The sequence below is a fragment of the Boleophthalmus pectinirostris genome, unplaced genomic scaffold (assembly GCF_026225935.1).
Source record: "Boleophthalmus pectinirostris isolate CB_2022bp ecotype Guang Dong unplaced genomic scaffold, ASM2622593v1 HiC_scaffold_10, whole genome shotgun sequence".
NCBI classification, from domain to species: domain Eukaryota; kingdom Metazoa; phylum Chordata; class Actinopteri; order Gobiiformes; family Gobiidae; genus Boleophthalmus; species Boleophthalmus pectinirostris.
In genome coordinates, this window is record NW_026570971.1 from 993,267 (window position 1) to 1,007,237 (window position 13,971).

The 13,971-nt window shown below is 40.4% G+C and overlaps 1 protein-coding gene across 1 annotated transcript in view; it reads left to right on the forward strand.

The window, feature by feature from the left end:
• map4k5 (mitogen-activated protein kinase kinase kinase kinase 5) overlaps positions 1–13,971 on the forward strand; it is an 89,096-nt gene that overhangs the window by 31,695 nt on the left and 43,430 nt on the right. The window contains exons 6-14 of the mRNA XM_055158754.1: positions 556–611; positions 1,586–1,633; positions 4,646–4,688; positions 4,779–4,851; positions 6,272–6,403; positions 7,316–7,378; positions 7,483–7,564; positions 8,646–8,762; positions 10,830–10,905. Of these exons, the coding sequence (XP_055014729.1) occupies positions 556–611; positions 1,586–1,633; positions 4,646–4,688; positions 4,779–4,851; positions 6,272–6,403; positions 7,316–7,378; positions 7,483–7,564; positions 8,646–8,762; positions 10,830–10,905 (690 nt within the window). The remainder of the gene's footprint in view (positions 1–555; positions 612–1,585; positions 1,634–4,645; positions 4,689–4,778; positions 4,852–6,271; positions 6,404–7,315; positions 7,379–7,482; positions 7,565–8,645; positions 8,763–10,829; positions 10,906–13,971) is intronic.

A 13,971-nucleotide genomic window follows, 5' to 3' on the forward strand; every position in this document is an offset into this window, starting at 1 on the left:
AACAGGAAGTTGTGGGTAGATTTCACAGAAAACATGAAAAAGTTCACAATTCTTCTGTGTTTAGAACGAGATATGTTTGTGTGTCAGTGTTAAAGTGGAGTCTGCAGAATAAATACGACAACAACAACACAAACTGAGGTCATTTCTATTTAAAATACTTTTGTAAGCTTTACTTTAATTAATTTGAATTTCAGTAGGTGTTTTTTAATATTTTGGGTTTGAATAAAAGTGAAGCAAAGTAAAAAGTAAAGTGTTATTTAATCAACAGACAAATTTCTACCAGTTGTTGTGTTTATTCAGTCTCTTTTTTGTTGTATTTTTTATAAGAAAACACTAAGTTTTAATTAATGAAGACCAGTCACAGCGTAAACATGTTTGAATAAAAACCTTTTAACTTGACTTTTCCTCCTGACACTTTCACTTTTGTGCCTGGATTTCATTGCGTCCAGTTTTAATCTTTTTTTCCTAGAGCGCCCCCTACCTGTTCTCACTGATAGAAACTTCTGCAACAAACAGACACTTTTTGTTTTTCTGAAAACATTTTTGTGTCCACAGTGACTGGACCTTTGTCAGAACTTCAGATCGCCTATGTGTCCCGAGAGACGCTACAGGTACGACTCACACTCACCTTAACTACAGTCAGATTGATTGATTTATTTATTATTTATTTATTTCCTTATTTAATTATTTATATATTTATTTACTTATTTATTTATTTGTTATTATTTTTAATTTATTGTTATTTATTTATATGTTTATTTTATTTATTTTTATTATTTTGTATTTTTAGTTTTTTTTTTTATTTTATTTATTGATATTTTTATTTTATTTTATTTATTTATTTACTTACTTATTTATATATTTATTTATTTACTTATTTATTTATGTGTATTTTTATTTTATTGTTATTTATTGATATGTTTATTTATTAATTTACTTATTTATTAATTTATTTTGATTTATTTTTTTATTTATTGCTCATGCTTTTAAATTATTATTTTTTTCCTCAGTTTAAAGGTGCACTGTGTAACTTTTCTGGTTGAGATGGAGATGATGTCATTAAACATTTCTTTCTTAATAATCCAACGAGTCCAAAGAGTTTTATTTTCAGACGTGACACTTTGTTCTTCTGAAAAAAAAGAACCTAAGAACAAAAATGATCACAGAACCAAATGAACCTTGTTGGACTTTTACAGTTTTACTTTACATTTATTCAGTCACAGATGGTTTTATGCCTCAAAAATTCTGTGAGCGGAGTCGCCTCTCCACAGATCTGACCTGGAACTCGCTCTGGTTTGGTCTCCGTGACGACAGAAAGGTTTTAATGTGGTTTTAATGTTGAAATATTCCAGACTAAGCAGAAAATTTACACAGTGACTCACCTGGAAACACACGACAGGCGTTCACTCTGAAACCTTTTTGTTGATTTTTCGTGTTGTGCAGTTTTTTTTTGTTTTTTGGAGAAACTTCGGCCCAAACTTCCGAGCTGTAGCTGAATCTAAAACAAAACAAATAATTGATATAAATACGTTTGTTTGGAGTCTCAGTGATGTTTAGTGAGCTCTGACCGTGTGTTTGTGTGCAGGGTTTGGGATATCTGCACACGAAAGGAAAGATGCACCGAGACATTAAGGTAAGATTTTCTCTGTTTTACACGACTTCCACACACAGACTCTTTATATAAACAGACAAAAGTAAACCTCTCGCCTCTGAGTTTCAAACAGAGTGAGCACAGACACACTTCTGGCTCCATCGACTCTGGATCAATCTGTGTGTCGTTCATTCATTTGTTTTTCAATATAAAACCAAAAAAAAAAACAGTATAAAACAGTTTTCTTCATTATTTGTCTCCAAAACCATAATGAAAAAACAGATGATTTGTTTTTTCAGTTTTCGATTTTGTGTTTAAATGAAAAATGGAAAAAAACAGATAACGACCGTTTCCTGTTTACGTGACTTCAGTGACTGAGATGTTGGACTGAACCGGGACCAGACCGGGACCAGACCGGGACCAGACCGGGACCAGACCGGGACCAGAGTGGACTCAGAGCTTTGACTCTGAGTCTCAGCTTCGAGCTCTGACCCTGCAGTGGACTCTGAGCCTCCGGTCTGGTCCCGGTCTGGTCCCGGACTGGTCCCAGTCTCAATACCGGTCTCAGTCCTGCTCTGGTCTTGGTCTGGTCCCGGTCTCAGTCCCGGTCTCAGTTCCGCTCTGGTCTCGGTCTCGTCTCGGTCTCAGTCCCGCTCTGGTCTCGGTCTGGTCCCGGTCTCAGTCCCAGTCTCAGTCCCGCTCTGGTCTCGGTCTCAGTCCTGGTCTCAGTCCCGCTCTGGTCTCGGTCTCAGTCCTGGTCCTCAGTCCCGATCTGGTCCAGGTCTGGTCTCGGTCTCAGTCCCGGTCTCAGTCCCACTCTCAGTCTAGCTCTGGTCCCGGTCTGGTTCCGGTCTGGTCCCGGACCTGGATCAGTCCTGGTTCAGTCCGACATCTCAGTCACTAAAGTCACGTAAACAGGAAACTGCCTTTATTTATTTTTTCCATTTTTCATTTGAACACAAAATCAAAAACTGAAAAAACAAATCTTTATCTGTTTTTTTTTATTTGGTTTTGGAGACAAATAATGAAGAAAACTGTTGTTTTTTTGTTTTCTTATTTTTGGTTTTATATTCAAAAACTAATGAACGAACGACACACAGATTTGGATCTATTGAGCTTTTCCACGGTTTAGGTTTGTGGAACTTCAGGTGAATGTTTTGTGTCTTAAAAACATGTTCTTCTTGGTGTTCTTCTTCGTCTTGTTATTTGTGTTCTTCTTCGTGTTCTTCTTGGTGTTCTTCTTGGTGTTCTTCTTCGTCTTCTTCTGCGTTTCAAATCGAGTGAATAATCGTGGTCGTGATGTGACTGAAGCTCAGGTGGAGACGTCTTTGGGTTTATGGGGCGAATAGCAGAAATACTCCAGATGTGTTTTGTTTCCGAGGCCTCGCGCAGCAGCCGTGAGAGAAATCTGGCTCTCGTTTGGCAGCCGACCGTGTGTGCGACCTCCTGACCTTTTCAGGAAGTGACGCGGCTCAAACTAAACACACCGAGTCCGTTTGTGAGACTGAAGAGAAAAAAGAGACGCAGAGAGAGAGAGACACGAGCAGAACTTTCAGGGTCTGGACTCAAGATTTAAACCAAGAACTAAGACTAATGTGGGTTTTACTGGACATGTTAACAGACCAGGACTGAACCAGGACTGAACCAGGACTGAACCAGGACTGAACCAGGACTGAACCAGGTTTAAAGAAAGACTGAACCAAGACAGAACCAGACTTAAACCCGGTCTAATCTGGTCTTGTGAGTCCGTCTTGTTTCGTGTTGTTTCTCGTGTCGTGTGTGTGTTTGTTAGAGTTTGAGTTAGAGTTTATTTGAGGTCTTTGTTGTCGTTGATGTGGTCGTGGAGGTGTGAGGTGCACAGTACCGTGGGCGTGGTCTGAGCGCGCTCTGTGGCCTCTGTTTCGGTGTCAGGGTTCTCACAGACGTCACGGTTCAACTATTATCAGTTTAAACCTTCACTTCCTGTTTCCTCTTCCTCCCCACAAATGTACAAATCTACAAATGTACAAATGTACAAATCTACAAATATACAAATGTACAAATCTACAAATGTACAAATGTACAAATGTACAAATGTGCAAATGTGCAAATGTACAAATACAAGAAACTGTCAACACCGTCCAACGCAGATTCAAGATTTATACTACTAGTACTACTACTGCTACTACTGCTACTACTGCTACTATTAGTACTACTACTATTAATAGTACTGCTGCTGCTACTACTGCTACTACTACTACTACTGCTATTACAACTATTACTACAACTAGTACTACTAGTACTACTAACCCAAAACCTGCTCCAGGTCCATGAACAGTTGATGGTTAAAGGTCAGTTAAATACAATCAATTCAATCATTGTGTCCTTAGGCAAGACACTTCACCCACATTTCCTAGTATGAAAGTGTGTGTGTGTGTGTGTGTGTGTGTGTGTGTGTGTGTGTGTGTGTGTGTGAGTGTGAGTGTGTGTGGTGGTCGGAGGGACCGATGGCGCCGAGTGGCATGGCAGCTGCGCTTCTGTCAGTCTGCCCCAGGGCAGCTGTGGCTACAACAGTAGTTTACATCAGCAGGTGTAGAGTGAATGAATAATGCTGAATAATGTTCTGTAAAATGTCTGTGAAAGCGCTGTATAAATAAAGACTTACTTACTTACTTACTACTAGTACTACTACTGCTATTACAACTATTACTACTACTACTACTACTACTACTAGTACTACTACTAGTACTGCTACTACTAGTACTGCTAGTAGCCAGTGTGTTGCCGATAAAACAGTATTTTTGAAGGTCTGAGGGTATAAAGTTATTTCATTTAGATTATTTTTTTTTTTTTCACTTTTTTTTACAAATCAGTTCTTCAGTTAATTTTTTGATTTATTTGAAGGTTAATAAAGTGAATAATAAAAACTCCTTGTCACTTTGAGCGTCTCTCAAAACCGAAATGTTTACTTTTTTTGTACTAAACCAATTTGAAATAGAAAACTCTGAATATGATTTAAATTGTGTTATTTTGGTCGAACTAATGACATTATTTTTCTGTGTTGTATTTTTTCAGGGGGCGAATATTCTCCTCACAGACAACGGGGACGTGAAGCTCGGTGAGTTCTGTCGTTTCAGCACAAAAACTCTGTGATCATTCAAATAAAAAGACAAAATGAGTTGTTGAAAATTGTAGTCGTATTTTTCAGCTGATTTTGGAGTCGCTGCTAAAATCACGGCCACGATCGCCAAAAGAAAATCCTTCATCGGAACGCCGTACTGGTAAGACGAGCTTTTATTTACGTAAACTTCAAATAAGTGTGTCGTTATGATGTGAGTCAGTGTGTTTCATCCCGTTACGATGCGAGTCATTGTGTTTTCTGAGTGTTACGATGTGAGTGAGTGTGTTTTCTGCCGTTACGATGTGAGTCAGTTTGTTTTCTGCCCGTTATGATGTGAGCGAGTGTGTTTTCTGCCCATTACGATGGGAGTGAGTGTGTTTTCTGCCCGTTATGATGTGAGTAAGTCAGTTTTCATCCCGTTACAATGCGAGTGAATGTGTTATCTGCCCATTACGATGCACGTCAGTGTGTTTTCTGTCGTTACGATGTGAGTCAGTGTGTCTTCTGCTCGTTACGATGCGAGCCAGTGTGTTTTAACCCGTTACGATGTGAGGGAGTGTGTTTTCTGCCGTTACGATGGGAGTCATTGTGTTTTCTTCCATTACGATGTGAGCGAGTGTGTTTTCATTCCGTTACGATGCGAGTCATTGTGTTTTCTGAGTGTTACGATGTGAGCGAGTGTGTTTCCTGCCGTTATGATGTGAGCCAGTGTGTTTTCTGCTGTTACGATGTAAGTCAGTGTGTTTTAACCCGTTACGATGCGAGTCAGTGTGTTTTCTGCCGTTACGATGTGAGTCAGTGTGTTTTAACCCATTACGATGTGAGTGAGTGTGTTTTCTTCCGTTACGATGCGAGTCAGTGTGTTTTCTGCCAGTTACGATGTGAGTGTGTGTGTTTTCTTCCGTTACGATGCGAGTCAGTGTGTTTTCTGCCAGTTACGATGTGAGTGTGTTTTCATCCCGTTATGATGCGAGTGTATTTTCATCCCGTTACGATGTGAGTCAGTGTGTTTTCTGTATGTTAAGATGTGAGTGTGTGTGTCTTCTGTGCGTTAGGATGTGAGTCGGTGTGTTTTCTGTATGTTACGATGTGAGTCAGTGTGTTTTCTGTATGTTAAGATGTGAGTGTGTGTGTCTTCTGTGCGTTACGATGTGAGTCGGTGTGTTTTCTGTATGTTACGATGTGAGTCAGTGTGTTTTCTGTATGTTACGATGTGAGTCAGTGTGTTTTCTGTGCGTTACGATGTGAGTCAGTGTGTTTTCTGCCGTTACGATGTGAGTCAGTGTGTTTTCTGCCGTTACAATGTGAGTCCGTGTGTTTTCTGTCCGTTACGATGTGAGTCAGTGTGTTTTCTGTCCGTTACGATGTGAGTCGGTGTGTTTTCTGTCCGTTACGATGTGAGTCAGTGTGTTTTCTTCTGCGTTACGATGTGAGTCGGTGTGTTTTCTGTCCGTTACGATGTGAGTCGGTGTGTTTTCTGTGCGTTACGATGTGAGTCAGTGTGTTTTCTGTCCGTTACGATGTGAGTCAGTGTGTTTTCTGTGCGTTACGATGTGAGTCCGTGTGTTTTCTGTCGTCAGGATGGCCCCTGAAGTGGCGGCGGTGGAGAAAAACGGCGGGTATAACCAGCTGTGCGACATCTGGGCCGTGGGCATCACCGCCATCGAACTGGCCGAGCTCCAGCCGCCCATGTTCGACCTGCATCCCATGAGGTACGAGTCCATTAAAGCTGCACTGCGGCACTTTTCCCTCTCATCTAATGGACCATAATGGTGTTATGGTGTTGCCTGGAATGTTCCACATTAAACTCACATTTCATTCATTTCTTCAATTACTGCCATTTTACTGAGAGCAGGATTGCCTCTCCACAGACATGACCTGGAACTTTCTAATTGCATCCTTAGGTCCAGTTTAGTCCAGGTTTAGTCCCTGGTTCAGTTCTGGTTTAGTTCTGATTTAGTCCTGGTTTAGTCCTGGTTTAGTCCTGGATTAGTCCTGGATTATTCCTGGTTTAGTTCTGGTTTAGTCCTGGTTCAGTCCTTTTTTAGCTCTGGTTTAGTTCCTAGTTTAGTTCCTGGTTCAGTCCTGGTTTAGTCTTTGTTTAGTCCTGGTTTATTTTTTGTTTTGTCCCTGGTTTAGTCCCTGGTTCAGTTCTGGTTCAGTCCTACTTTATTACCGATCTAGTCCTTTTTTAGGTCTGATTTAGTCCTGGTTTAGTCCTGTGTCAGTCCTGGTTTAGTCTCGGTTTAGTCCTGGTTTAGTCCTTGGTTTAGTTCTGGTTTAGTCCTGATTCAGTCTGTATTTAGCTGTAATTAAAGCTCAGTTTAGTCCTGGTTTAGTCCTGGTTTAGTTCTTCTTTTGCCCTTTTTTAATCCTCTTCTATTTCTGTTAAAATCTTGAGTTCTTTTATCTTATCTTTCTTTTCAGTTTTGTCTTTTTTTTTTTGGAGTTTGAGTCTTTTTCCTTGTTCTTGTCCTTTTTCTTCCGTCGTCCTTCTTCACTTCATTAAAAACCAAAATCTTTACTGTTTTATTTATTTTTGTGTTAATTCTAGACCAAAACTTGACCCTGTTTCTCTTTTATTCTTTTCTTTTTTGATGGTTGTGGGTTGTTTTTTTCCGCAGAGCTTTGTTCCTGATGTCCAAGAGCAACTTCCAGCCTCCCAAACTAAAAGACAAAAACAAATGGTGAGCGTTTCGTTTGTTTGACTTTTCTCCACGTTTCCGTCTCGTTTTACAGATCCGGCTTCGTTTGTAATCGTCGAGTTTTAAACAGATTCTCTTCTGCTCAGGTCGGCCGCCTTCCACAGCTTTGTCAAAATTTCTCTGACCAAGAATCCGAAGAAGAGGCCCACGGCGGAGAAACTTTTATCGGTAAAAAAACAACAACTTCGGTTTATAAAAAATATTCAGAACGGAACAAAAGAAATGTGTTTAAAGATCAAATGTTTTTAAACGGCAGAAAACAAACTGAAGTTTAATATCCAACACTTAATAAAGGCGCACTGTGGAACTTTACGGTTTTGTAGACCCAGTTTTAGACCTGGAATAGTCTCAGTTTTAGACCTGGAATAGTCCCAGTTTTAGACCTGGAATAGTCTCAGTTTTAGACCTGGAATAGTCTGTTTTAGACCTGGAATAGTCCCAGTTTTAGACCTGGAATAGTCTCAGTTTTAGACCTGGAATAGTCTCAGTTTTAGACCTGGAATAGTCTCAGTTTTAGACCTGGAATAGTCTCAGTTTTAGACCTGGAATAGTCTCAGTTTTAGACCTGTTCTAGTTCCAGTTTTAGACCTAGGATAGTCCCAGTTTTAGACCTGGAATAGTCTCAGTTTTAGACCTGGAATAGTCCCAGTTTTAGACCTGGAATAGTCCCAGTTTTAGACCTGGAATAGTCTCAGTTTTAGACCTGGAATAGTCCCAGTTTTAGACCTGGAATAGTCCCAGTTTTAGACCTGGAATAGTCTCAGTTTTAGACCTGGAATAGTCTCAGTTTTAGACCTGGAATAGTCTCAGTTTTAGACCTGGAATAGTCCTAGTTTTAAACCTTAGATCTAGTTTTAGACCTGGATTAGTCCAGTTTTAGACCTGTTCTAGTTCCAGTTTTAGACCTAGGATAGTCCCAGTTTTAGACCTGGAATAGTCTCAGTTTTAGACCTGTTCTAGTTCCAGTTTTAGACCTGGAATAGTCCCAGTTTTAGACCTGGATTAGTCCCAGTTTTAGACCTGTTCTAGTCCCAGTTTTAGACCTGGATTAGTCCCAGTTTTAGACCTGGATTAGTCCCAGTTTTAGACCTGCAATAGTCCCAGTTTTAGACCTGGATTAGTCCCAGTTTTAGACCTGGAATAGTCCCAGTTTTAGACCTGGAATAGTCCCAGTTTTAGACCTGGAATAGTCCCAGTTTTAGACCTGGAATAGTCCTGATTTTCTCATGTATCTTGGTGTTTTTTCCAGCACGTGTTCGTGGCTCAGACCGGTCTGACCCGGAGACTCGCCGTCGACCTTTTGGATAAAATGAACAACCCAGAAAATCACCAGCCGTACGGAGAAGTGGACGACGACGATCTGGAGGTAAAGAAGGCAGAAAGAGGGAAAAAGAGGGAAAAGAAAAAGGACAAACGGAGGGTAGAAAGGGAAAAAGGGAGGACAGAAAGAGGGTAGAAAAGGGGCAAAAGGAAGGCAGAAAGATGGTAAGAGAAAAAGGACTAAAGGAGGGTAGAAAGAGGGAAAAAGAAGGCAAAAGGAGGGTAGAAAGAGAAAAATGGAGGGCAGAAAGAAGGTAAAAAGAGGACAGAAACAGGACAGAAAAAGGGGAAAACGAGGGCAGAAAGCGGGCAAGAGGAGGGCAAAAGGAGGATAGAAAGAGGGCAGAAATATGGTAAGAGAAAAAGGACAAAAGGAGGGCAGAAACCCTGAGGTGTGTCAGAGCAGTGGCTGCAGGAGCGCACACACACACACACACACACACACACACACACACAGAGACTCCTGGAAGGACCATAAAATAATGAAGGTTTATGATGATGATGACACAAAGTGATGATCAAATCTAAACTCAGACTTTACTGATCCACAGGGAAATGACTCACACCACACGTTTTATTACAAATAACAGAGTAAAACATAAAAACATAAATAAAACATGTAAATAAATAATCCAGGTCGAGTTTTTCCTCTGATCACTTCACATGTAAAACACTGACACAGATGAACGGGCTTCATGTTCAGCTTCACGTCAGGTTTGTTTCAGAGCTGTTTTTAGTCTCTGTGGTCGTTATAATTCTCCGAGAGCCTGTGGTTGAAGAAGAAGAAGAAGAGGAGGAGGAGGAGGAGGAGGAGGAAGAGGAGGAGGAGGTGGTACCAGTCCAGTTTACTGCCCTTTGTGTGACTGTGAACAGCTCTGGCTCTGTCTCAGCTCTGAACAACTCTGACTGTGGAAACTCTGCGGGAATAATAATGAAACACAAACACAACACAAGAGGACACAACACAACGCAACACCAGCACACACAACACAAAACAACACAAAAAACAAGAGAACACAACAGAACAGAACACAAAAAACAACAGAACAGAACACAAAAAACAACAGAACAGAACACAAAAAACAACAGAACAGAACACAAAAAACAACAGAACACAAGAGGCTGGAGGATTTGGAGAACTCAACAAAACTAAATGGGTTAAAGTTGAATAAATGAAACAGAAAAATGTGACTCTGTGATTTGATCAAAAGGATCGAATCACAAACGTGCAAATACACGAGGTCAAAATGATGGACTGTGTACAAATAATAATAATAACTGTGCAAAAGATAAGAAATGTTTTTTTTTGAGCTTTAGTTAATTTATAAAAGGAAAAAAGAGACACTACAGCAACGTCTAGATGAAGAAAACCGAGATGTTTTCTCAGTTTTCCAGGATTTAAGAGAATAAAACCAGATTCAACTCATGATCAAATTAGACCTAAACCAAGACTAAACCAGGAGTAAATCGAGACTAAGCCAGGTCTAAGCCAGGTCTAAGCCAGGTCTAAGCCAGGTCTAAACCAGGTCTAAACCAGGACACTACTAGGTCTAAACCAGGACTAAATTGAGACTAAATCAGTTCTAAACAAGGACTAAACCAGGACTATACTAGGTCAACAACAGGACTAAACCAGGACTAAACCAGGACTAAACCAGGACTAAACCAGGATTAAACCAGGATTAAACCAGGTCTAAACCAGGTCTAACCAGGTCTAAACCAGGTCTAAACCAGGTCTAAACCAGGTATAAATAGACAAAATATAAATGGAAAAAATAAAGAATAATAACAATAACATCTAGATGAAGAAAACCGGGACATTTTCCATGGTGAGTTCCTGTTGTTGTCGTCCGCGTGTTTCCAAACGTCTGACGGTTTTGTGATGTGGACAGAGTCACTTTATATTTAAAGTGTGGCTCTTCTCTCTGTCAGTGTAGCTCTGAGCCTCGTCATTTTATTACCGCAGGCCTCGATGAGCTTCATTTGACTGAATGCTGTGGTTCCCGGCGATCGTTGACTCTCCCTTCGCCCTGGACGTGTCTCATCGGGTGTTAAACGACTTTGCCAAACCACTTTTTGTCTCTAAATCTTTGTTTTGTTTTTGTTTTTTCAGCCGATCGCCGTCAGACACACCATCAAGTCCAGCAAGAAACAGAACAAAGCCGAGCGGACGTCGTCAGAAGTCGACTGTGAGTGACACACAAACACACGATCACACACAGAATGAACAAGATTTATCCTCCTGTTACAGACGACATCTTTAGGACTTTCTCCACCTCAAAACACAGAATATTTTATTTATTTATTACAAAATGACAAAATATACAGTAAAATATTAAACCTAATTTAATCGTAGTAGACATTTTGCAACAAAACAAAACTAAACATAAACTCCAGCCCATGGATCAGGACGGAAATGTTTAGGATGAAGTAAAAAGTTCTTCTAACACCAAAACCTTTTAAACAACGACAGAATTCCAAGAAAGAACAACAGCGTCTGAACAACAAGTTTGAGTTTATAAATAAAAAGTGACAAAATATCAATTAAAACTAAATTTAATGCATAATTCATTCATTCCAGAGCTCGAGATCTTAAAAAAACATGACGCTTTTTTCTCTTTATATTCTAAATTGTGTTAAATTGTCAGTTGCTATGGCGATAGTTTTATTTTTTTTATCATTCTGAAGCCCGTGGACAGTTGGTGATTGATATGAAAAAAAAAATTGTATCTATATCTGGGCGACGTGTAAAAAGATGAACACTCGTTTATAGTTTTGCAGTGACATCAGTCTGGGGGTGTTCCGCTTCTGTATCTATGGTTTAATGTGAAATCTGTTACCATGGTGACACATGAACTCGTCCACATCAGCTGCAGCGAGTCAGGAGTTTAGTTTATTTTAGTTTAGTTTAGTTTAGTTGGTGACACTTTATAATAACCTTCATGAGCCTTAATAAACATGAACTAAGACTTAATGAACATAATGAACAGATGGTTTATTAACGCTCTGTTCACACCTGAGGACGTCTGCTCATTTACAAACTCCCGCTCCACCTCTGAGTTACTCGCAGAAAGTTCACACGAGATGAACAAAATCTGTAAATGACTCTGAGACTGAAAGAGAAAAGAAAAAAACGAAATAGAAAAGACACAATTACAACAACAAACACTGAGACGCAGATTCAGACGGGACGAGTTTTATCACCGGACGTCTGTGTTTGAAGAAATAGAGTCATATTTGCACCAATTTTGACTTTACAAATGACAGACGTGTCACTTTCACACAGGATTAAAATCTCAGACTCCTCCACAGTTATTACAAACACACGTCAAACTGATCCTGTGTGAATCCAGCTGAAGAATGATTCAGGGTTAAACATTTACGTGAAACTTAAAGAGCCTCAGACAAGTTAGAGTTCTGTCCCTTAATCATTCTTAATAAACCTTAATAAACGTTTAATTATAGCGCGGTAACAAGAACTGAAATATCGTGATATCGTATCGTCAAAAGTCTCACAATAACATCATGGCCTCTCACAATATATCATCAAATCACAAGTTCTTTTGCTTAAATGCAGATTTTATAGAAGCAACATCTTATGAACATCAGGAACTACATTTCCCATGATTCATTTCAGCGCAGCACATGAATAAATATGTTTTTTTATTGGAATTCTTGGGATTTTGACAGAAATATTTCACACTAAAATCTTGTCAGGGTATTTTAAAAACAAAAAAACGTCCCGTCCAAAATATCACACTAATGCACATCGTGATAAAACCGTGTGGAAAGATTTGGACATCGTTACGTCCCCATTTAACAATGAATGTGTTTATTAAGAGTAACGGGGTGTCGGTGTTGTGAAGTGTTGTGAAGTGTGTGCAGTGTTGTGCTCGTTGTGCTCGTTGTGCTCGTTGTGCTCGTTGTGCTCGTTGTGCTCGTTGTGCTCGTTGTGTTGCGTTGCACTTGTGTAACTGGATCGTCGGTACAACACACTATATTTATCTGCTGATGTCATATGTGTTGGTGCAAACTGGAACCACACTCGCACCACACACGGACCACATGTGTGCCTCTTCTGCTTCCTGTTGACTCCTTTTCTCAGAGTTTGTGAGTGTTTGTGTGTTTGAGTGTTTGTGAGAGATTGTGTGAGTTTGCCAGAGTTTGTCATGCGAGAGTCTTCGAGCTTTTATGAGAGTTTGCAAGAGATTGCGAGCGTTTGTGAGAGTTTGTGAGAGTCTGTGAGAGTCTGTGAGAGTTTGTGATAGTCTGCGAGAGTCTGCGAGAGTCTGTGAGACTCTGCAACACTCTGCGAGTGTTTGTGAGAGTTTACGAGAGTCCGCAAGAGTCTTTGAGAGTTTGCGAGAGTGTGAGAGTTTGCAAGCGTCTGCGATAGTTTGCGAGAGTTTACGAGAGTCTGTGAGAGTCTGCGAGAGTCTGCGAGAGTCTGCGAGAGTCTGCGAGAGTCTGCGAGAGTCTGCGAGAGTCTGCGAGAGTCTGCGAGAGTCTGCGAGAGTCTGGGAGAGTCTGGGAGAGTCTGGGAGAGTCTGGAGAGTCTGCGAGAGTTTACGAGAGTCTGCGAGAGTTTGTGAGAGTCTGCGAGCGTTTGTGAGAGTCTGCGAGTGTGTTGTTAACTGCGTTGTTGACCGTGTTTGTATCTGAAGCTCACTCTGAGGTGGTGGAGGTGGTGGAGGCGTTGAGCTGCAGCCCACAGTCGCCTCGGAGACTCCGGGGGGCGGCAGGTCTGTGTCCCTCTGTGCATCTTTAATAACACAGAATAACAACAGCGTGGAGTGAACTCAGACGCTCTAATGTGAACTCAGACGCTCTAATGTGAACTAACAGCGAGCGGCTCTGCTTTACACTCACACTCATCCAGACGTGCCTCAAAAACACTCTGTGCACTTTATTCTGACATAATTCAGGTCGACCAGGAGCCACTCTCCACATAACAGACTCGATTTAAAGCTGCACTCTGTCACTTTTCTGGTGGAGAATTTGGCAGATGCTTTTTTTTGTGGAGATTTTATTGCTTTGTCTGGAGCGTTAAACCTTTCTGTTTCAGACGCAGCTCCAGGTCAGATCTGTGGAGAGGCGACCTGCTCACACTCACAGTCTGTCTGTTTTTTGAGATTTAAATCCACCTGTGATTGAATTAGAGCTGTTTTATTTTTTTTTATTAAAGACAGTAGAATCCAACATTTAACAAAATACAAAAATAAACCTAAAAACAAAACACAAATATAAAAAATTCA